The 20,805-nt window shown below is 50.5% G+C and overlaps 10 protein-coding genes across 10 annotated transcripts; 5 read left to right on the top strand and 5 right to left on the bottom strand.

The window, feature by feature from the left end:
• Positions 1 to 283: 283 nt before the first annotated feature.
• LOC131209287 (NPC intracellular cholesterol transporter 2 homolog a) lies at positions 284 to 1,975 on the top strand. Its single transcript, XM_058202323.1, has 4 exons — positions 284 to 632; positions 712 to 831; positions 1,095 to 1,270; positions 1,592 to 1,975. The coding sequence occupies exons 1-4, from the start codon at positions 527 to 529 to the stop codon at positions 1,670 to 1,672; spliced, it is 483 nt and encodes a 160-aa protein (XP_058058306.1). The 5' UTR covers positions 284 to 526; the 3' UTR covers positions 1,673 to 1,975.
• Positions 1,976 to 2,928: 953 nt separating this feature from the next.
• On the top strand, positions 2,929 to 4,173 carry LOC131214015 (cytochrome c oxidase assembly factor 7 homolog). Its single transcript, XM_058208330.1, has 2 exons — positions 2,929 to 3,145; positions 3,219 to 4,173. Exons 1-2 carry the CDS (start codon positions 3,043 to 3,045, stop codon positions 3,944 to 3,946), a joined length of 831 nt encoding a protein of 276 aa, XP_058064313.1. The 5' UTR covers positions 2,929 to 3,042; the 3' UTR covers positions 3,947 to 4,173.
• Positions 4,174 to 4,306: 133 nt separating this feature from the next.
• Positions 4,307 to 6,700, bottom strand: LOC131209041 (cysteine-rich DPF motif domain-containing protein 1). The gene is made up of 2 exons (XM_058202015.1): positions 6,415 to 6,700; positions 4,307 to 4,723 (listed from the first exon to the last, which is right to left on the bottom strand). The coding sequence occupies exon 2, from the start codon at positions 4,721 to 4,723 to the stop codon at positions 4,307 to 4,309; it is 417 nt and encodes a 138-aa protein (XP_058057998.1). The 5' UTR covers positions 6,415 to 6,700.
• On the bottom strand, positions 4,798 to 5,981 carry LOC131209021 (putative transferase CAF17 homolog, mitochondrial). The gene has a single exon (XM_058201991.1). It carries the CDS (start codon positions 5,908 to 5,910, stop codon positions 4,798 to 4,800), a length of 1,113 nt encoding a protein of 370 aa, XP_058057974.1. The 5' UTR covers positions 5,911 to 5,981.
• Positions 6,320 to 7,363, top strand: LOC131209031 (uncharacterized). The gene is made up of 2 exons (XM_058202004.1): positions 6,320 to 7,079; positions 7,173 to 7,363. Exons 1-2 carry the CDS (start codon positions 6,442 to 6,444, stop codon positions 7,174 to 7,176), a joined length of 642 nt encoding a protein of 213 aa, XP_058057987.1. The 5' UTR covers positions 6,320 to 6,441; the 3' UTR covers positions 7,177 to 7,363.
• A 329-nt stretch (positions 7,364 to 7,692) lies between these two features.
• On the top strand, positions 7,693 to 9,578 carry LOC131216229 (zinc finger protein 771-like). The gene is made up of 2 exons (XM_058210663.1): positions 7,693 to 8,702; positions 8,776 to 9,578. The coding sequence occupies exons 1-2, from the start codon at positions 7,718 to 7,720 to the stop codon at positions 9,447 to 9,449; spliced, it is 1,659 nt and encodes a 552-aa protein (XP_058066646.1). The 5' UTR covers positions 7,693 to 7,717; the 3' UTR covers positions 9,450 to 9,578.
• A 2,298-nt stretch (positions 9,579 to 11,876) lies between these two features.
• On the bottom strand, positions 11,877 to 14,475 carry LOC131213886 (protein DDI1 homolog 2). Its single transcript, XM_058208100.1, has 3 exons — positions 14,033 to 14,475; positions 12,281 to 13,231; positions 11,877 to 12,214 (listed from the first exon to the last, which is right to left on the bottom strand). The coding sequence occupies exons 1-3, from the start codon at positions 14,295 to 14,297 to the stop codon at positions 11,877 to 11,879; spliced, it is 1,554 nt and encodes a 517-aa protein (XP_058064083.1). The 5' UTR covers positions 14,298 to 14,475.
• Positions 14,476 to 14,718: 243 nt separating this feature from the next.
• On the top strand, positions 14,719 to 15,638 carry LOC131216675 (copper transport protein ATOX1). The gene is made up of 3 exons (XM_058211228.1): positions 14,719 to 14,937; positions 15,153 to 15,231; positions 15,329 to 15,638. Exons 1-3 carry the CDS (start codon positions 14,932 to 14,934, stop codon positions 15,460 to 15,462), a joined length of 219 nt encoding a protein of 72 aa, XP_058067211.1. The 5' UTR covers positions 14,719 to 14,931; the 3' UTR covers positions 15,463 to 15,638.
• Positions 15,639 to 16,178: 540 nt separating this feature from the next.
• LOC131216507 (POC1 centriolar protein homolog) lies at positions 16,179 to 17,581 on the bottom strand. The gene is made up of 2 exons (XM_058211016.1): positions 16,705 to 17,581; positions 16,179 to 16,636 (listed from the first exon to the last, which is right to left on the bottom strand). The coding sequence occupies exons 1-2, from the start codon at positions 17,569 to 17,571 to the stop codon at positions 16,385 to 16,387; spliced, it is 1,119 nt and encodes a 372-aa protein (XP_058066999.1). The 5' UTR covers positions 17,572 to 17,581; the 3' UTR covers positions 16,179 to 16,384.
• A 201-nt stretch (positions 17,582 to 17,782) lies between these two features.
• LOC131216505 (large ribosomal subunit protein bL21m) lies at positions 17,783 to 18,560 on the bottom strand. The gene is made up of 2 exons (XM_058211013.1): positions 18,443 to 18,560; positions 17,783 to 18,385 (listed from the first exon to the last, which is right to left on the bottom strand). Exons 1-2 carry the CDS (start codon positions 18,498 to 18,500, stop codon positions 17,844 to 17,846), a joined length of 600 nt encoding a protein of 199 aa, XP_058066996.1. The 5' UTR covers positions 18,501 to 18,560; the 3' UTR covers positions 17,783 to 17,843.
• Positions 18,561 to 20,805: the final 2,245 nt, after the last annotated feature.

The following is a 20,805-nucleotide window of genomic DNA, read 5'->3' on the forward strand; positions in this document are numbered from 1 at the left end:
CCGCTGCTGGTCTAATATGTTCACCGTTGTCCTTTGAGACCAGCGCCGTCAACTTGTTTGAATTGGCCGTTAGCAAAAGAGGTTTCAATCTTGTTAACATCGACATTTTTTTTATGTATATTTTCCAATATTATTTACTCTTTTGTTTTATTTCTCCAAAGGTCAGAAAGACGCGAAGCCGAACCCTTCCTTATTCCATTGCATCGATCGCTCAACAGAGGCACAACACTTTCCGGTAGACCTAATAAGCAGTGATTCACGGAGTGATACGGCAATCCGAGTAGCCAACGCACGAACGAGCTCAGTCTGCTGCCGAAGCTCTAATCGAACGGTCGTCGCTGGAACGAAAGAAGGAAGGTTCTGACCCGCATACAGTAGTGCTGTTCGCGCATTATCGCATTCCCTATCTGGTCGCGCGGCGCATCCCAAAAGTGTGTTGATAAGCCGAGCCGTAGTCCACACGGGTAACTGCCTGCCTTTCTTCCCGTTTTGCGGAGTCCGTCCGTGCTGAAACAGCGGGAGAATCATGATCTTCGGCAAGTCGACGGTGGTGGTGATAGCCGTGGCAACGGTTCTGCTACTGTCCTGCCTGCTACCGTCGGCCACAGAGGCTGCCGAATTTGCAAATTGTGGTAGGAATTGTGTGACGCATCCCGGTGACGATGGAGGGTGAATTCACGGAGTTTTTTATGCTTGTTCCTTCCCAACCAGCCAATGAAACGGCCATCGGTCAGTACAGCAAGGTGGAGGTGTCGAACTGTGGCGACGACGATGCGACCTGCGTCCTGAAGCGCAATTCGAACGCCACCATTTCCATCACGTTTACGAGCGGTAGGTACAGTGGAGGTGAATTCCGTTGGCTTCCTCCTTTCGGGAAGCCTTAGAAAGTCCCGGCCAAGGACAAATCCACCGCTGACCCTGACCATTGGAGCAAGGGCTAACGCTTTCTAACGCCCAGCCGACAACATCGAGCCAACAATTAAGCCGAATTAACTAATTTAGTCGGGTGGCATTCGCTCCAAGGACACGCGACGACTTAATTCTTTGTCTCTCCCTTTTTCTTATACTTTGTCTGAAACTGCTCTCCCCCGTAGGTGAAGAGCTGAGCGAGCTGAAAGCGGTCGTGCACGGGATCATCCTCGGGATGGAGGTACCGTTCCCGCTGCCCAACGCTGACGGGTGCAAGGACAGTGGGCTCGAGTGTCCGCTGGCGAAGGAAACCACCTACCGTTACAGCACCACTTTGCCGGTTCTGAAGCAGTACCCGAAGGTAAGCACCCGAAGATAACCATGATCGTTCACCCTGCGGCCCCACGTGCGCTTTGGGCATTTAATTTGGAATCTGGCTTATCGGTGATCATCATCATCATCATTTAAACTTGTCATGCCAACGATCACGCGAATGGCCAACATTTTATTAGCGATTTTTTGCCGTTGGCGTTTTTACCTTCCGTTCCATCTCGTTGAACTTCTGGTTCGTCGGTTTGTTTGATCAACTGATACGGGACCAAATGGGGTTCTCTTAGTATAAGTATCTTCCCATAAGTTTTCCACTAATCCCCCCCCTTCCCCCGTCTACGCGTCGTTACAGGTATCGGTCGAAGTAAAATGGGAGCTGATAGCGGCCGGCACGCAGGTAGTGTGTGTGCTGATCCCCGCCAAGATACAGTAAGCTGCTTCTCCGGGCTTCAAAAGGAAGGAGTCTTCTGCCGAGTCTTTCTACCCCCGCCGGCTGGCAATCCTACGGATGGCCTCAATTCACCCCAAAAAGATAAATACAACTCCAACGAAGGGAGTTCCTCGTGGCGACACGATACAGCTACCACGAACCGGAGAAACGCTTCCCCCGTTCCGCGGCCGCCGATTTAAGAATAAATAAACCACGAAAACCGGCTCGCGGGTGCATGTGTGGCGCGCGATCGCCGTTGCGGAAATGACAATTTTTCAAATTTAATTCATCACATTGAGACTGATGCCGGACCCGCCACGCGTAGTCTGCGCAGTGCGCTTATTGTTTGATTGAGTTTAAATGGATCAACAAAGGCGTACGCAAATGTGCCTCTTTGCTGGTGGTCGAACCTCGTCTAATCACGGTCAGGCGCAGCATGACTCATCGTTGTGTCGCGATCGTCTGGATCGTACCGTAGCTTTGCTGTTAATCTCCATTGTTCGCTTTGTCACAAAACCAGGCCTTTTCCAAATAGTGAAAACAATAAAACACGTAACACGAAATGGAATTGATTGTGTGTGCGTCTTTTAATGGAATCGAATCGAAACGAACGTAAGTATGGGTTTGCCGAGGAAAGAAAGGATACTCAGCCCAAACGCGTGGGACATTCGATTGGTTCCACAACAAAGTTTCGGATGGTTTCAGACGAAAAGTCTGCGTCTCTGGCGTGGTTTGTTCGCTTTGTTTCAATAAAAAAAATGCTGTTTGTTTTATTACCAATACACTCGTTTTGCTTTTTATTGCTTAAATAACCCGTAATGGTCACTTTCCCCGAAAGGAGATCGAAAAACAGCTGAAACACGTATTCCGCCATCCCCGCGCAAATCGCTGCAAAAGTGAAAAAAAATCGAATTTTGATCAAAATTTCCGAACACGGTCCGGGCCCGAAATCTACCAGGGGAGCATGAATCGCTACCCGGCGCAGGTAGCGCAACTCACACTGTATTTCGTGGTGAATCGCTTCGAATTTTTGACACACCGGTTTTCGAGATGAATTACTTATCGTTTTTGGCATACTGTATTTCGAGATGAACTGCAACGAAAAGTATCGTTTTTCGTGATGATTTATTTCAAACTTGAAAAATATCGTTTTCTGCATGATTTATTTCAGATTTGAAAAATCTGGCCGCAGCTGCTGTCATCCGTGCTTGTGACATTTCGACCGGTTCGAGCAAAATAAAAAACACGCCACCGAAAACATTTTGCATCCATCGAAACGTTACGTGAGACGAGGGCAAAAAGAAGACGAGGTTGGAGCGAGAGTTTGACCACTTCGTACGGTTCCGGAGCGCACCGGCCACAGCCTGCCTGCGATGTCGTCGTTCGACCTGAAGAATGAAAGCGACGTGAAGGAGTACCTGGAGAACCTTGGCGTAGAGTATCGGTTCGGATGTTACTCGGAGAAAAAACCGGAAGGTACGGTCACGCAGCAAACTATGGCCGCTTCTCTCACGCCAACCGGCCGTTCTGTTTTGTGTTTCGCTTACAGTCTGCCACCTGCTCGGTGATTATCTCGAGGGCATTCGGAAAGACTTCGAAAAGGCCGCCAAAGTGTACCGATCGAACTGTGACGACTACAACTACGGCAAGAGCTGCCTCAAGTACGGCAACTACAGCTTTCTGGGCAAGGGGCGCGCCTCGGAGAAGGGTGATCCGGCGAAGGCGTACAGTTACTACGAGAAGGGCTGCACACTGAACGATCCGGACGCCTGCTTGCACAGTGGGCTGCTGCTGGTGTCAAAGCTGATGCCGAAGGAGATCCCGCGGGACGTGTCGAAGGGATTCGAGCTGCTAAAGAAGAGCTGCCAGATGAACAATGCCGGCGCATGCTTCTACCTGTCCGGGATGTACATCTCTGGCGTGCTGAAGGACGAAACGAAACGAGAACCGACCGCCGCGGCGTCACACGCCGACGAGACGGCGGCGACGGCGACGGCGAAAGCCAATGAGAGTCAGCCTCCTGCCACGAACCGGCTTCCGGCCAGCGCGTACGTCGTCGAGCGGGACATGGAGAAAGCGTTCGAGTTCGCGTACAAGGCGTGCGAGCTGCGCAATATGTACGCCTGTGCCAACCTCAGCCAGATGTACGCCAAGGGCGACGGGACGGCTCGGGACGAGAAGAAGGCGGAAAAGTTCAAACAATTGGCCCTCGAGATGCAGGACGAGGTGAAGAAGCAACAGCAGCTCACATTCCAACAGGGTCTCAACCCGACGTAAAGTGACTGACGCATCCGTGCGCCTCGGCAAGAGCCATTTAGAGTTTGTTACTGTTTGCCCACGCCCGTCGTCCCCGGTGGCCGTAGCAAAAGCTTTTCGTTGCCCTTTAGAGTGAGTTAGTGTTTTAGTTTTCGCGTGAAAGTTTGTACAGAGACAGAGAGAGCGAGAGAAAGACCACAGAACCAGCTGGAAGAGCGGAATAAATGTTGTTTCGTTGTGACAAAGCAGGCGTGCGTTCTCTTCTACTGGACTACTAGATTGAGCCGCGATGGGTTCGCTTGGTCCAAGGAGGCTACGTACCACCCAGGCATTTCTCAATCTGTCCCGCTGTTGCAGGCCGGCCCACCACCATCTAACGTGCTAAGAGAATTGTTTCTTTATTTTGCTTCTTACTTCGAGTGGAAAGTCCTGTATCCGCTCGTGGCAACACCTCCGGCAGAAGGTGGCACCGTAGAAGAAGCTGCAATCGGGCGCTTTACACACCGGCTGCCGGCATAGGTGGCAGTCGGCACCGAGCACCAGAAAGTACTCGCACGGCGGCTTGTCAGGTACGGCGTGCGGTGGTGGCGCAAATGGGTCACGCATCACGTAACACTCTTCCGCCAGCTCTATCAGCTTCCCGGCGAACGGTGGCCGCCGTCCGTGGTAGTCACATTGTTCGCTCAAATCGCACAGCCCACATCGGAACGCGATCGACGCAACGTCTGTGGCCGCTGAGGACGTTGCATTGCTAGATTCCGCGCCTGCTGTCGCCATCACCGGTGCCTTGCTGGTCATCTGCCGGAGAGGAAATTTCGGGGAGGTGTAACAATAAATCGCTAAGCTACAACATGGTGAGGAAGATTTTGCGCCTAAGAGCGTGCGTTCAGTTCGTTTGGCCACCAGAAGGGTTTCTTGGTACGGCACGGGATAGTCGCGGGGATGCCAGGGACGGTTAACGCTAGTGTGGTGCCCGTTAAAACTTTCTCGACGCGCAGCAAGGCCATCCCGTGGCCCGCTATGTAGCCTCTCAGTTTCCCGACTACAGCCCCATCTTCATTTTTGATCTCCGCTTCACGCAGCACTTCCGGTGGGATGCCTTCCAGCGCTTGCAAGCCATCGGTGAACTGCACCGGCATCAAGCGCTTCCGTATCACGCCCGTATGGTAGGTGCGGGCCGTCAGTTCTTGCCCAATGTAGCAACCCTTGTGGAAGCTTACGCCGTGCAGGAAATCACAGTTACACTCGAGCGGAAAGCATTTTCCGTCGGGAAGGTTCGTTTCTCCTTCGCCGACACCGAGCGAGTATCGGAACGGTGTGTACTGCGGATCGGTCGCGATAACTCCCGGAACGAGTTCCAACAAGCGATCCATCGATGCGGCTTGGGTATCGTCGCGGATCAGCGCACGATAACCGAGCCTCGGCAGACGTGGGTCTTTGTACAGATTCACACGGTCCTCATCGGGCCGGTCACCGGTTGTAATGTCCCCGTCCAGCGTCACCACCCGCTGTTCGTCACTGTCGGGGACAAAGGCGACCCACGGTTGATACGTTTCTTCCGCCAACACCGTGACCTTCTTTCGCAAGCGGTACAATTTCAAGTGTTTCTCTAACCGTGGCGCTACCTCTCGGTCACATTCGAGCAGAAAGTCCGTGGCAGGAGCAGGAGCTGCCGGATGTCGGAAGATGAGTGCATCACAAAACACACGGCCATTCACGCGGAGAAACATGGCGTACAGTGACCGCGAGTGTTCAAAGTGGCGCATATCGTTCGTCATCAGTCCCTGCAGAAAGCTGACGGAATCCGTCCCGTGGACACGCACGAACGACCGATCGCGCAGTGGTTCCAGTGCGAACGGTTTCGACGGTCCCTCGGGTTGCGTTGGTGACGACGACAGCGTTCGGTGCGGTAACAGTTTAAACCCGGTCAAAGTGGCCAGTGCGTGCGGAGTGCCAGTGGCAAGCGTCCATCGTCGGAGCAGCATGACTCACTAAATTTTCGTCTCCCCAAGCGAAACAATGTTTTCACGTCTCAAACTATGAACTCACTTTCCTTGTGCCGTAACTATCAAAGAACCGGTCGCGAAACAAACGTAAACATTGCGCGACCATTTTAACAGCTGCCAAAAGGTGTTTGAGAAGTTGTATTCTGTAAGATGGTAAGGCCAACTGATGGCTGGTCGTGTTTGAGATTCTTTTGCTAAAAGAAATTCTCCGATTTTCATACCAATTCTCCGATTTTCATACTAATTCTCCGATTTTCATAATTCTCCGATTTTAATCGTCTTACTGTCTTAGAGTCTTAGAAAAACGATTGCCAAGCCGTTTCGCGGCTCTTTCGGCTGTCACGCCAAACGTCAACAAACGTGATTATTAGTTCTCGTGCCGATCGCTTGTTTGGTATGTTAGTTCCCGTTACAGCGTAGAAACTCGCCTTCCAGCTTGTTTCGGCAACCCGTTATTTTCATGCAAACCCTCCCAACACATACCGAAACAGCAACGCGTCACCTCCAATAATGTCGGACGCGAAAAGCAGCGAATATGCGATTTTGTACATCCCCACCGCCACAGTCACCGGCCCCAGCAGCACCACCATCGCACCGCACCCACCATCGCAGATGGACGACGACAACGAGTACGATTATTTGATTCCGAACATCCGTGGCCTCAGCAGCACCACCGCCACCGCCACAGTAACCGGCCTCAGCAGCACCACAGCCACAGTAACCGGCCCCAGTACCGCCACCGTCACAGTCACCGGCCTCAGCAGCACCACAGCCAACAGTAAATTAGTGTTCCCGATAGACAACGCTGTTGAGTTGTGTAGGTTGGGAGCAGAACAGGATGAAAGACCGGTAGAATTATTTGCGGCTCTTGTCGGCGTTATTGCGGTCGGTTTTGCGAAAAAGGGGAAAAACTTGAAGAACTTGAAAGGGGATAAGCTGTTGAAGAAAACGATCAATTTCTTCCTCACAAACGAATTCCTCAGCACTTGTGTGTGGGCTTCCCCAAACCAAAAAAAACCCAACGCCATATCGTACCACGTTTCAGCGCTCAATGCCCTATATAAAGCACATAAGCATTTCGACAAGACTTACGAGTTCTCCGACTTCGAGAAGCAAATGCGCCGGTTCGTGAGCAAGACGCGAGTCAAGTAAGTTAACAAGTAAACAAGTTAATTAATAACAAGTTCGGTATTAATATTTTATTAATTTTTTTTTTATATTTATATTTTATTTGTTTTTAGGTAGGTGGTCGTGGAAGAGGAAGAGGAGGAGGAGGTGGAGGATTAATTACGCCATCAGCTGTCGCAGATTTGGATTTGGTCGCAGATCATTATCATTATTATCATTATCTAACTTCTTTTCTCTTGAATTGCCTTACCTTGTTTCCTAGTATTTCTTTTCCTAGTTCTTTTAAAAAATTCTTCTAATTCTAATTTTTAATTCGCGAATTAGCGAATAAATAAAAAAAAATTTAAAAAAAGCTAAAAATCTTTTCTTTTTAAAGTTGACCAAAAATAAAATACAGATTCGTTAAACAATGTTTCATTGGGATAAAATGGCGCTGCTTTCATTTTCAACAACCAGGAAATCGGCATAATCGTTGAAGGAGAGTTTTTGCTTTAGCAAGCCAAACGTCAACGGCCGCGGCAAGTCCAACATTAGACAGCTGAAGATCAGAGCATTGAAGAGGAAATCACAACAAAAAACGAGTTGTTGGTTTGAGTTAAAAGTGGTTGTTCCATAATAATTAAATACAAATTAAATACTGAACTTATTGTTGCCTGCGATGAGTAAAAGTCGCAGTATGGGCGAAATTAGGGAGGACGGATTGAACGAACTAGCAGCGTCCGAGTTGGAGAACTTGGTGTTTTCGGATATATGTCGCTGTTGTATGGCGAGCAAACCACGCATGAAACAGCTTTTCTCGATGAACCTGGACAAAATGCTGTGCGCCGTAACGGGGATTAAAGCGGTCCCGAGCGACGGTTTACCGGTGCAGCTTTGCATACCGTGTGTGCTGGAGATTCGGAGGGCACACTTCTTCAAGTTGCAGTGCGAAACAACGGAACAGAAGCTCCGCGGTTACTTGAACCAGTCGATATTTCTGAATGCGATGGAAAACGAGTTCCAGCCGGAAACGGACCAAACGGAACCGGACCAGAGGGATCAACTGATCCCGGTAGTGCTGGCAAAGGCAAAGGCGGCTCGGCCAACGGGGAACCGTGGCGGAGCGGATCAACAAGCGCAACTAGCAGCAGTTCCATCGCAGGTCACCACGCAGTTGGCCGTGAAAGCGAAGCCCGGCAGCGATTACACCGAAAATGAAACGGTGGCAGTTGGCGTGAAGGAGTGCCCGAAGTGCTTCAAGTGGTTCGAAACGGAGAAAAAAATGAAACGCCACTTGCGGATACACCTCACCGAACGGCCGCACCAGTGCACCGAGTGCGACATGTCGTTCGTGGAGAAGTCCAACCTGAGTAAGCACATGCGGAAGCACACGGGTGAGCTGCGCAACTTGGGGTACAAGCCGCACCTCTGTCCGGAGTGCGGCAAATCATTCAAATACTCCACCTCCCTGTCCCGGCACAAGCGCATGCACACGAAACGCAACGTATTCACCTGCCCCGTTTGCGACAAGTTCTACCTCGAGCAGAACACCCTGAACGTCCACATGCGGACGCACACGAAGGAGCGGCCATTTTGCTGCGGCATCTGCGACAAGCGGTTTTCGCAAAAACCCAACTTGGTCCGGCACGAACGCACGCACACGGGTAAGGATTCGGGGGCCTCCATTTTGCTTGTCCCTTGCACTCATTTGACTCCTTTTCCTTTCTCCTGCATTAGGCGAAAAACCCTTTAGCTGTGACCAGTGCTTCAAGGGATACTCGCAGAAGAGCTACCTGGTGGTGCACAAACGAATCCACGCGAGGGAAAAGCCGTTTGACTGTCCGGACTGCACGATGGCTTTCGTTTCGCGGAACGCGCTGATGCGGCACCAACGCTCGGCGTGTTCGGTTCACCCGTATCGCTGCACTCTGTGCAAGAAAACCTTCCGTTACAAGAAAAGCTTGCGTGTTCACCGGCAGAACCATCTGCTCGAGAGTCCGCATGTTTGCAAGTACTGTCCGGTGCGCTGTATAAGTTTGAAAAAGCTACAAATCCACACCAAAAAGTTTCACGCCAAGGATCATATAGCTGGCTCGGGGTCGGCCGTAAAAGCCAATTACAGGAATAGGGCCCACAAACGAGATGCAAACATGCAATCGGAAGGCGAGGAGGCGTACGAGATAGAGGAAAACATCGATGCAGACTGTGCGGAAACTGGGCGTGCGGTGCAAAGTTCCGAATGTAGCGCAGCGAACGGCGGCGAAACTGTTAGTTATGACGAATACGAATACGACGAGGATAGCTACACAATTGAATACGTTGACACGACCGATCCGGAGATGAAGAAGGAACCACTGTTGGACATCCAAATCATGAATCCTAGCGAGGAAGGGTCCGACATAGAGCAGTGAAGACAAATTGCGCCAAGTTTGTCGTATTTTTCTTTTGTGTACGTGATGAACGTCTGAAACTTCAAACGTCAAATGCGGAAAGAATATTGTACGGAACAAGTAAATACAGTGTTAGAACTTGACTATTCATGATTATTCAGTTTACGCCTATTCCTTTTTTCTCTGATCCTTTGGTCCGTAGATTGCTCCTCATACGTTCAACAGCATCTGAAAGGGAAGGAAGGGTAACAATCTTAGTTTGCTACAGATTTGGATCTAGTGAGCTGCGCAATGAAGCTGCGAAACAATAAAGTCTATGATTCAACTGACGCCAATGAATCATGGCAGCGGAGTAAACGTTCTTCGAAACCAAAGGTCAAAACTGCAGAAAATCCAGCTGTTCCAACAATGGTCCTCGACGAAAAAGCCTGTCCAGTCACAGAGCTACAGGATTGCCGGCATTTGTCGACATCCGATGCAACCGCTCCCGAAATAATGGGCCACTCTGGCAAAAGAAGAATTCCCGCCAGCGGCGGTCATCTGAAAAAGAAACCGAAGAGAAAACAGGTGAAAAAGAATAGTGTCCCGAAAGAACTAACAAGAACAATCGACGTCGCTGAAAAAGTCTGTCCAGTAACACAGGATTCACCAGCAGTTAAAGATCCAGAGATAATGGACCATCTCGACGGAAGATGGATTCAGAAGGTGATGGGTGATGTGGAAAGCGTTGAGAGTCAACCACCGAACGTATCGGAGCCCAGCAAAGATGCTGCTGTTAAGTCGAATGGCGGAGGTAATTGTAAACTTCGGCTTCTCCATCGGTACATGATATGCGAATGGTTCTATTGCGACATGGACCGCAGCCTACTGGGCCGGGAGTGTAAAGTAGACACAATGGAGGCTCTGCTTCAGCGTTTCTACCCCGGACTTTGCAATCGCCAGCTGAATCGAGCAACGTGGGGTAGGATCCGCAGATCATTGTACAAGGAGCCCACCATCAATCTGCCGCGCCGCTGCTCCTCGGCGTTCTTTAAAAGACAACGCGAGTATCTAAACGTTGGGCGAAACAAGATCCGTGCCATACAAGCATTACGCACCGCACGCAGCGCACCGACACTCGAATATCTAGATGGTGATCTCCCCTCGGTTCTGCCGCCATCCATCGAAACGCAAGCCACGGTCAGAGCACACCTTGATACGGACGGACACTATGGTGTCTTCGAAGGAACCGTTACGAACGTTGCCTTCGATAACTTATGCAGTGCGTTGTATACCGTAAGCTTTGTGAATCCGAGCATCGGGGTAAAGGTTGTTCCAGATACTCACATTTCACAGGTATGTTGCAAACAGGACCTATTTCCAATAAACATTTCATCAAACCAATTCCTAATTATAATGCCTTTATTCACAGACCTTACCGACCGGTTCTGCCAGTTTCCAGCAGTGCAGCAATCCGAGCGAACATGCCGTAGTGTGGGTGCCAAACACTGTTCCGAATCTTATGGCACTAATGCATCAGGATCTGGCAGAACAAGATGCTACCCTTGCGGAGCTGCAAAATCTTCGCCACCAGATTGCGGCTCAAGAGGCCCTAGGAAACAGTAGTCGCCCCCGAGATCACCATGAGTTAGTAAAGAGCTACGAGAACTGTCTGCAACAGGTGCAGTCACGCGGTCGCTCTTTGGCTAATCAACTGGGAACTATGGGCACACTGTATGGCAAGTCGGTGCCAAAGGACGGCGGGGGCACCTCACTGAACATTGCGGATGCTTTGCAAGACAAGAACGTGGAAGAAATTGCGCAGAGACTTTGCAGCCAACCGGATGTTGGCGCGATCGCATGTCGCACCCGTTGGAACAATACTGTTGGTCTGCTGCATAGTGTTCCGGCCCGATTCCACGCTCTTCGCGAACAGATAGAATCAAAATTGAATGCCTCCAAGTAGAAGAGAGCAATTTTCTTTGCACATTCACTTTTCCCACTTTGACCTGGTGAACTCAGGCGAATTTCCTTAATAAAATCTTTTCATTCGTTTCATATTTTTTGGACTTTTTATCGCAACGCAACAGGGCGCCATTTCTTTATTAATATTCTACGATTTCGATTCCTTCGTCTGCTGTTACTCGATGAAAATCATTATATACCCTTAAACCCACAACCCGGAACGGAGCCATGATTCAAAAAAGAAAAAAAACTCACACACATTAGTTCAGTCGTTCATAGTTTGTTGTCCCTCTCGGAGCCACGACAGCTGGTACGCGGTTGACGAAAGCTGTCTCCTTGATCCGTCTGTTGCGTAGATAATTTTGCGCCACAAACAGTTGAGTCAAAAGTGAGGGAGAGTCAGATTGATAGTGCTTTGAATGTCTCGTTGGAGGAAACAAAGGAAGGGGGTAAGGCTAAATAAAGAGCAAATGCAAGCCTGTGAGGCAATCCGGTTCTTCCGGTTTATCCTAGCTTCAGAAACAGTCCCGAAGTCGCTTTCGTTTTGTCGCCGTTGGCGGCCCTGAGTTCGTCCAGCACCAGCTGCCGGTTGAAGCCCATCGATTCCAGCTCGACCACGTCCATCTCGGTGAAACGATCGGTTGGCAGCAGCGTGAGCGGTATTTCCTCCGTCACCGCGGACGCTAATACCGGCACGTTCGTCACTGGGGCCGCTGTGTCTTGCTCCATCGGCACGGGAGCACTAGCGGCCGAGGTAGGAGTGGTAGTGGTTGACGTGGCCGTGCTGGAAGCTGAGGTTTGCTGGTTGTGTTGTTTGCTGCTGCTGCTGCCGCTTGCCGCTGCTGCGAATGTTACCAAACTCGTGAGCGAAGCGGACAAAGAGAGCTACAAACGCGTAAATGTAATACCTTCTTCTTGGGCACTTCGGGTGAGCGCTTCCTTGATCGCCAGCTCCTCCGCCAGTTTGGTCGACTCGTTTAGGGCGCGCTTTTCTTCCTCCGGGCTGCCCGTCAACCGGGCACACTCGGGCAGATCTCCTTCGGCCAGGAACGGAGTCTTCGTGCCGGTCGTGCCGATGTGCAGCACGTTGCCCTTGAGATCGATGTTGCACTGATGGCGCTTGAGCATGTCCAGCCCGAGCAGCATGTCCATCGGTTGCTCCTCCAGCACCGAGAAGCTCGAGGTGAGGAAATCGTTCTCGATCTGTATCTGCACCATGTGGATGCGCCCGATGATCCGCTGCACGCCGACACCCTTCGCGATGCCCGCCCAGCGCGTGTCCACCAGCCGCATAATGTTGCACCGCTCGGCAGCGGCCGCACTCATGATCGTTGCCTGGGCGCCCGAGTCAATGAATGCCTTGACCGGGTGACCATTGACCTTACAGTTAATATAAAGCATCACCACGGTGCCGAAAGTTTCGGGATTGAACTCCATCGCGGCCTCCATGTTCGCTTCGATGTTCTTCTGTTTGATCTCCTCGGCAATCAGCCGCTGGGCTTCCGCATCGAACGGGCTGGCCTGCAGTATTCGAAGTCGCTTCTGCTGTTTCTCCATGCGCTCGGCAATCTGCTTGCGCATCACGCCGGCAAACGTGTCAAGGTTGCCGGAAAGCAGTGCCTCGGCCAGTCGCGGATTGTTTTGCTTCAACAGTGCCAGCTGGTCCGGATTAGAAAGAAACATCTCCCGCACCACGGCCGGATCGTCCTCCATGCCCACCGAGGGCGACGGGCGTGGATTCACAGGACCAGCGCCACCGGCGGTGGACCCACTGGCTGCCGCAGAACCACTAGCGGCACCGGACAATCGACTCGGTACTTGGATGGAGCCAAAATCTAGACTCGCCAGTCTCGATGCATCTACCGGAAGATTTACAGCGAATATTTGGTTATTTTGATTCAAATAGAGTAACATGAAAATTTAACACATAGCAAAAACAGGTGCCAATTAGTAAGGGGTCAGCTTCGTACTCTGGGAAATTGTGTATCATTTCGTGCAAAATAAAGACGCAGTGGCGAGCAAGATTGATGCTCGGTTGCGTTCAGTAAACAGTGACAAGCACAAAGAACAAAAAACCCAAAAGCCGAACGCCAACGTGTATCAGAGCACCGCCCGTCCGAAGACCGCGCAATTTCACGCTGAGGTCATCCTTCGGGTGGGCGGGAAGTACCACGAAAGGAAGGTCACCGCTGGTCTTCGCTGGCGTTGGCGGGGTAAGGAATGCCCGATGCAGTTCATTGCACTGGCCGTCTAGCAATCCTCCCCCGGTGGCGGCCAGCGGGAAGAGTGACGGCGTTTTCTCAGAAAAATGTCGTTGAAGGTGTGTGGGAGCGCAACGTTTGAACGACTTTCTTGCGACGCGTGTTGGTTGTGTTGGCGCATTGCACTCGTTTCGCGCGTATTGAGACATTTTAAATTTGGACTTTTGTTCGCGGTGCGGCGTCCGCCGGATGCAGACCTCCAGGCGGGGACTCTATTTTCCTCCTTGATTCGCGTGACCCCCTTTCGTGCTTCGTGAGTTTTGCATTTCACGTTCACAGAACAAGCACAACGGTGGCGATCGGAAAATGAGATTCGAATCACACAAAGGCGAGCAGCCATTTGGGGGGTCTTCGGTGGGTCGAGGTCCGCCCGGATGGGAAATGGGCCGCTAGGCTTACCTGTGGCACTCGGTGCCGGTGGACGGGCCGGTCGCGGTTCGGCTTTGTGCAGCCACACCAAGTCTCCATCCTTGACACCGTAGTGCGTTAGAGTTTCCCTGTGGTTCAGCATTACGCCCTGCTTGCTGGACAGCTTTAGTTCCAGGTTCTCCTGTATGTTGAATTCCATCCGGCACAGGGCGATCAGATTCTCCACCTCCATATCGTCGGCCACCTCGAAGGTGGAACCCTCGGTCATGGTTACGTCCAGCACTGTGATAAGCATGGTGCGGGTCGGAGATATTACTTGCGCTCGAATGGAAACTGCTCACGAGAAAGCAAAACACGCACGAAACACGGCACACTTGTTTGTTTCACCCGGTTCTACACGACGATTTCTGACCAACGTCGCACTAAACAAGATCATTCGACGATGGCGTATTGTTTACGCTTGTTCGGTTCCTCTCTACGCTTACTACGATAAATTTGCCACTGAAGAGTGATTTTAACGCCGCAGGATCGTATCAAAGGTTCGCATGCTGATATGACGACGCAATGAGTGCTACGAAAACGACGACCAAAACGACAAAGACTCGATGACAGCGCCAAGCTGTCAAAAGGGATCCGCACAGCCCTGCTTACTCGGCAATGACCCTGCTTGGCATCATTACGTGTGGAATTGTTAGTGTTTACGTATTCCCAGCTTGATTGAGTCCCGCAGTGTGTCGTCACGGAGAGAACGCTTTAGTTTTAATTTCAACCCACCTCGGAAAGTGACTGCGCCGTGAACTTTCACCATCCGCATACGGGGAAATCTCGTTCATCTACGTCAGCAAAAAGGAATAGCACAGGACGGCAGCACCGCTCGACAGAGTAGGGCCACAACTAGCAAACGAACGAGTCAATAGAAAAGTAGCACAATGACGGTAAGTGATCATTTTCCCGGCTGTAGATTAGATTAAACCTGATTGACCGTCTTCAGCGTCGCTGCTGCGAACCGCCTGCCCTTCGCAACAGCTCGGGGAGCCCGTGTCATTGTGCGATAAGAAGAGCATCGAAAATAAGACCAACATTCTTACAGAACCTTTGCGTTGTGCCTGTGAGAGAATATTTATGCATGTTTAATTTGGCGTATTTTCAGACTGTTCACGAATTTCAAGTGGAAATGACTTGTACCGGCTGTTCCGGGGCTGTGGAGCGTGTCCTCGGCAAACAGAAAGGTAAGCAAATAGCCAACAGTTGGCCACGGTTGCCCTTGGATACACGTGGCCGAGAAGCAGTGTTCGCAAACATCACGCTGAAATTGTTTTTTTTTAGAAAAAGTGGAAAAGGTGGAGATTGACCTGGACAACAAGAAGGTGTTCGTCACCTCGGCGCTGTCGGCGGACGAACTGCTAGGTATTATAAAAAAGACTGGTAAAGAAACGAGCTACATCGGGGTAAGGCACTGAATCTTTCCGACTTGAGAAGCCGAGCGCGGGATCTGTGCAAAAGTAACGTAACGATCACAAGAGCGTGTATAAGGCGCAACAACTAATCAAGATGAGCTATTATTTTAATCTTACTTTGTCCGTTCAACTTTTGAGATCATTATTTTGACGTAAAGAAATAAATCTATATATATTTAAATGAATTGGACGAATATGAAATGAAATGAATATATATTTAAACGAAAAGGACGGCTATCCGGAGTTTGTGGACACGGCACGCAGCGTACGGCCGATCAAACAATCAACGGCAACCTAAAATGAGCCTCGACTTGTCGAAAATACCGTCGAAAATCCGGTAGTATTGGATCAGCTTCCGAATGTTCACGTCAAAAATTTTCACTCGACAGTTGTCCAAAGCGATTGCCTCGAGCGAGCTGTCGGGATGCCAAGCAACTTTGTATCCGGCACCCTTCTGGTCGACAAAGATATATTTAGATATATATATTTTAAAAAGATTTACAAATACAAATGTCTTTTTGCTTCCCTGTGCGAATTTGTTGGCCATAACGAACCGGGCATAAACGAAATGAATTCATTGTCGATCTAAAACTATATCTTCTAGTAACGAAACTCTTCTTTCAATGCCGTCCAATTTCAATCTGATTGTTTCCAAACGCTGCAAAACGAGTCTTTCAAAATCGGAACGACCATTTGCCACCGGATCCTTTGGCTCGCGTACTGCCATGTCGTTGCTTGGCGAGGGTTTGCTCGTGAAACTAACGCTCAGTCCTGCCGTTTGATTTGTCCCGGGCAAGGATTTATTCAGTTTGATTACAATTTCCTTGCATTATATGGAAGGTAAATTTGAGCAAAATGTAAGGTGATTATAGTAAATAAAGGAGAGCAAGAAGCATTGAGAACAAGGACGGTAATGCGACAGTGTTTAATCGCTAACCTCTACGGCGTCCGATATTTTAAAGTTTTCAGTTTTAGAAGCATCGACCAACACGCTCGTGTCCGGCAAGTTCTCTTTGTTCTGCGTGGCACCATCAGCATCCGCCCCACTGACGTCCTGATCGAAGAAGCTAAACTTTCGCCCGGCCATCGGTGGATTCATATCTCCGCAACTGCTATCGGTTGAGTAGAGGGAATTTTGTGCCGATTCACTGTCCAAGTTCGCCTGCCAAAGCATCACCTAAACCGGGGGGATCGGGAGCCCAAGCTCAGTATCGAATTGAAATACAACACGCAAACCAATCTTACATGACGATCTTCACTGCCGGTGACGAAAAATTTGCCATCCTTCGAAAACTTTACCGCCGTCACCGGACCCCGGTGACCGGTGAGAGTGAATATTTGGCGGCCCTCGAGCAGGTCGATGATTTTAGTAACGCCATCCTCGCTGACCGTGATCAGATAGTTGCCGGAAGGGTGAAAGTCGAGCGCGTTGACCGGACCGTCGAAAATCCGGTAGTATTGGATCAGCTTCCGAATGTTCACGTCATAAATTTTCACTCGACAGTTGTCCAAAGCGATTGCCACGAGCGAGCTGTCGGGATGCCAAGCAACTTTGTATCCGGCACCCTTCTGGTCGACAAATGTGTGGACGCACTGTCCGGAGACAGGATCGAACAGTTTCAGCGTGCGGTCATCAGCGCAGGAGGCGATCAGTTTACCGTTCGGAGAGAACCGGGCACAGCGTACCCAGTTTGTGTGTCCGACGAACGAGGAAAGGAAATTTTTCCGCGTAACTCGCCACAGTTTCACCGTTTTATCGTCCGACGCTGTCAGAAGCTTTTTCCCGGTTGGATCAAAATCTACTGACCGAATGTTCGATGTGTGCCCACGAAATTCGTCGCAGTTGCCGAGCATCGATGGAATCCAAATTTTCACCGAGCGATCCTTCGAGGCGGAAGCTATGATGCGGCCATCCGGAGACCAGCAGATGTCGTTTATTATGTCCGTGTGCGCCTCGAACCGTAAGCAACGGACTTGCTCGTTAACTGCCCACACAATCGCAGAGTAGTCGGTGGATGCCGTGACAAAGCGAGAACCGTCCAGATTGAACGATACCGCCGTTAGCTTACCACGGTGGCCCTTCAGGTGTCGCAGTAGAATAGGATTCGACATGATTGCGCGTTTAGGAATAGCTACACCAGTTCGAAAAAAATATCTGCGAAGAGTATCAAAATACGACCGTTTCAATTCGCACCAATCAGGCGGTTTGCTTTGACGCTTCGTTTGATTTCCAATGTGTGCTGTGTGGGAAAACAGTGTTGCCAGGAGAGTCGAAAATCATCAATCGAATCAAGGGTTGTGAAATATTTCATCGCAGTATGCGTGAACGATAAATCGATTATGATGTTAATTTATTTGTCGCTATTTCAGGTGTCTTTCAGGACTTAAAAAAATCTATCTTCATTGAACTCTGGCTTTCCCGCATCGGCACCTAGATTTCGCGTGATTTCGATCGAATTTATGCGCATCATCGTTTGCTGCGTTCGGTAAAAGTTGATCCGCATGTACTGCTTTCTTCGCTTCTTGCGAAAGTGGGTCCGCGTGTGGGACAGCGTTTTCTCGATGATGGTGGCCTGCACATCCACCAATCCCGGCGCCAACAATGGCCGACCTATGAGAGAAAAGTCGGTGCCGCCGGCCAGCAGCACCTTATCCAACCTCAACCGGTCTCCGTTTTCCGGTGGCCAGTAACCTTCCACGACAACAATGTCTCCGGCCGTAATCTTGAACTGTTTACCGCACAGCTGTACCACGGCGAACAGTCTGCCCTCCGTTCCCGCTTCCAGCTGTTTATTCACGACATCGGTTGTGATTTTGTCCGCAATGGATACGGCCGCACTGGAGCTGTTCCATCGGTGGAAGGTCGCCGTGAACGGTGCAACGCTCTGCCATGGAGCACCGGTAAGTGCCGCGCGCTGGATTGATTCTATAATCAAAACGTTCGTCAAATTGAAGCACAACAATCGGTTCACTGAACAACTACCTGTAAAGGGCCCTAGCGTGGATGGTTTTAAAAGGCGAGCAAATAGCTTGAGGAACATTTTTGGCGATCTTCAAGCGGCTCCAAAACAAGCTCTTACTCAACACATGTTGTTTTTCTTTCGATACCGGTTTGACGTTTCTCTGGCTGCCACAGTTGACCTGCTGATGCATTAACATCGTCGGGCGATGTTTCTATGTTTCATTTGAAATTTTTTTTTGTCGCTCCTTTCCTTCCTTTCGAATTATTCATAACGAATTATTCGAATTCTGACGCAACTTTTCGTGAACTTGAATGATCAATAACTAAGCGTGTCGCGGCCCACTAAAATCCTGCCCATCGATGGACGCCCGGTGTTTCGTATGTGGTGCCGGTTTTTTTTTGTCCCCGGAGGTGCTTAGCGGTCACACTCTTTTGTAAACAGAAGAAAGGTATCTAAAGACCCACGCGCACTCGGTCGCGCTTTTGCTCACCGAACTATTTGTATAACAAACCACTTGGGATCGGTCCAAATCTCCAAACGCCTGATCCTCTCCTTGTGGGTCGACCGAGTCTTTTGTGTGCGGAATGTGCGGAAAAACGTCGTCGCCGAAGCGGAAACTAAAGGACCCCTTCCCCATTGCACGCCAAAACTCCAAACTCGGTGTTCGACAAAACGCGGGGCCGAAGCTGCAGATCGAACCACTCGCTTCACGTTCGCTGGTCAGTTTGTGCGCGGGCGAGCCACGCGTTTTGTGGTCTCTATTTGCACTGCTCTACAATTGTCAACGTAAATTACCCATTGTTGGTGGGGAGGTTGGTCGGTTGGGCTCGTAAAAGGAACTGGAATGTGCCCGGGCGCCCGACGTAGTTTTGAAGTTTTCGGTTCGGTCGATCTTGAACGAGACGTTTGAACGAGTTTTGAAGATCCGCGCTTTTTGCGTTCGTCGCCATGCTCGCAAACGATCGCCGTTCCGATGGCTAAAAGGCTATTTAATATCGAGCCATAAAAACGCCTCTGATAGTAAAGTTGTTGGCATAGAGTTTTGAATTGCGGTGCCGATGATGGTTTTACACCGTCGGTCACGGATCGTGGCAAGAGGAGCGAAGGACGACCGGTGTACAGCAATAAAATTGGCAATCTGGGTGTCCGCTCGTCCGTCACACATCACATCTCGCGCGTCGGTAGCAAATTCGGTCTCATCTTTCGTAGGCAATAAGAACCGCCACAGCCGGTGGTGATTTATGACCATTTTTTTCGCCCCGGTTCCATTTTAGAGATTATGATTTGCTCACTTCAGCAGCTTTAATTTGACAAACGGGCCGTGGATCAGCCGGACGCTAATGAAGATTTATTTACAACTGCTGAGGCCCCTGAGGAACACACAGTGTGAACCGGCACCGAATGGGGTTGGTCTACACGATCGGTTGTTTCGCTAATTTTCGCCCGCATGAGGCTATTTGTTCGCGGGCACCGAGCCCGACCACGGCCCGTTTAGCATAAAGCCGCCCGCTTCTTGGGGGCGCGCGGATCGTGGGCGCCTCCACCATAAATTTCCTGGGGGCTTGGGGTGTCATCGGGCGTGTAGTCGGATGCCGGTGCGGCAGATGGTGCTTTCGGGCGACCAAGAACCGGTAGATTGAATGGTGAGTTGAAGAATCTATTTCGCGACGCAATACCCCGCGGCGGCGGTGGCCGTGCGGTGCGGGATTCATACTAATTACCGTAAACGAGTATATGACCTAACGGCAGCACCATGAATGGCAGCCAGAAGTCATCACGGTGACGGGCGACAGGCCACTGGCCACCTCTTCGCCCCGCCGAGGCATCGATAATTTCTCAAAAAGCTCCACCATTCGTGCCATAAATAAACAGTTGTAAAGTGTTTACTTTTTTTCTTCTGTCGCCGCTGCTTGCCTTCACATCTTGCGGTCGCCGTGGCGTGTGGGCTGAGTGGACACGCCGGCGCTTGACTTCTTCGGCTGCCCTCCTGACGACGACGACGACGACCACTTCCCTATATGGTAGTTAATCTTCCGTGTCTCCGGTCAGTTCCCTTCGTCCTTACGGGCGGTTCTTGACGGCGGAGAGCGCAACGTTCGCGTTACGATCCGAAAACGCAGTTGGTGTGCATCCATTGTCGACCTCCATCGGGGTGCGATCTCTTGGGATCTGCACTGAACACAGTGCCGAACAGCTAACCAGCATCGGGTGTGAGAAAAACTGGGATCTTACCGGTACACAGCGGGGATGGATTGCCAGGACCCGGCGTACCCACCGCGGCACTCCACTGTATTGCAAAATCCCGAAAACAAAAAAGGTCCCGATGCGCGATCGAATTGCGCAAAAGGAAGGAATATTTAACCGTTGAGTGTCGTTAATTTTT

Source organism: Anopheles bellator, chromosome 1 (assembly GCF_943735745.2).
Source record: "Anopheles bellator chromosome 1, idAnoBellAS_SP24_06.2, whole genome shotgun sequence".
In the NCBI taxonomy this organism is placed as follows: Eukaryota; Metazoa; Arthropoda; class Insecta; order Diptera; family Culicidae; genus Anopheles; species Anopheles bellator.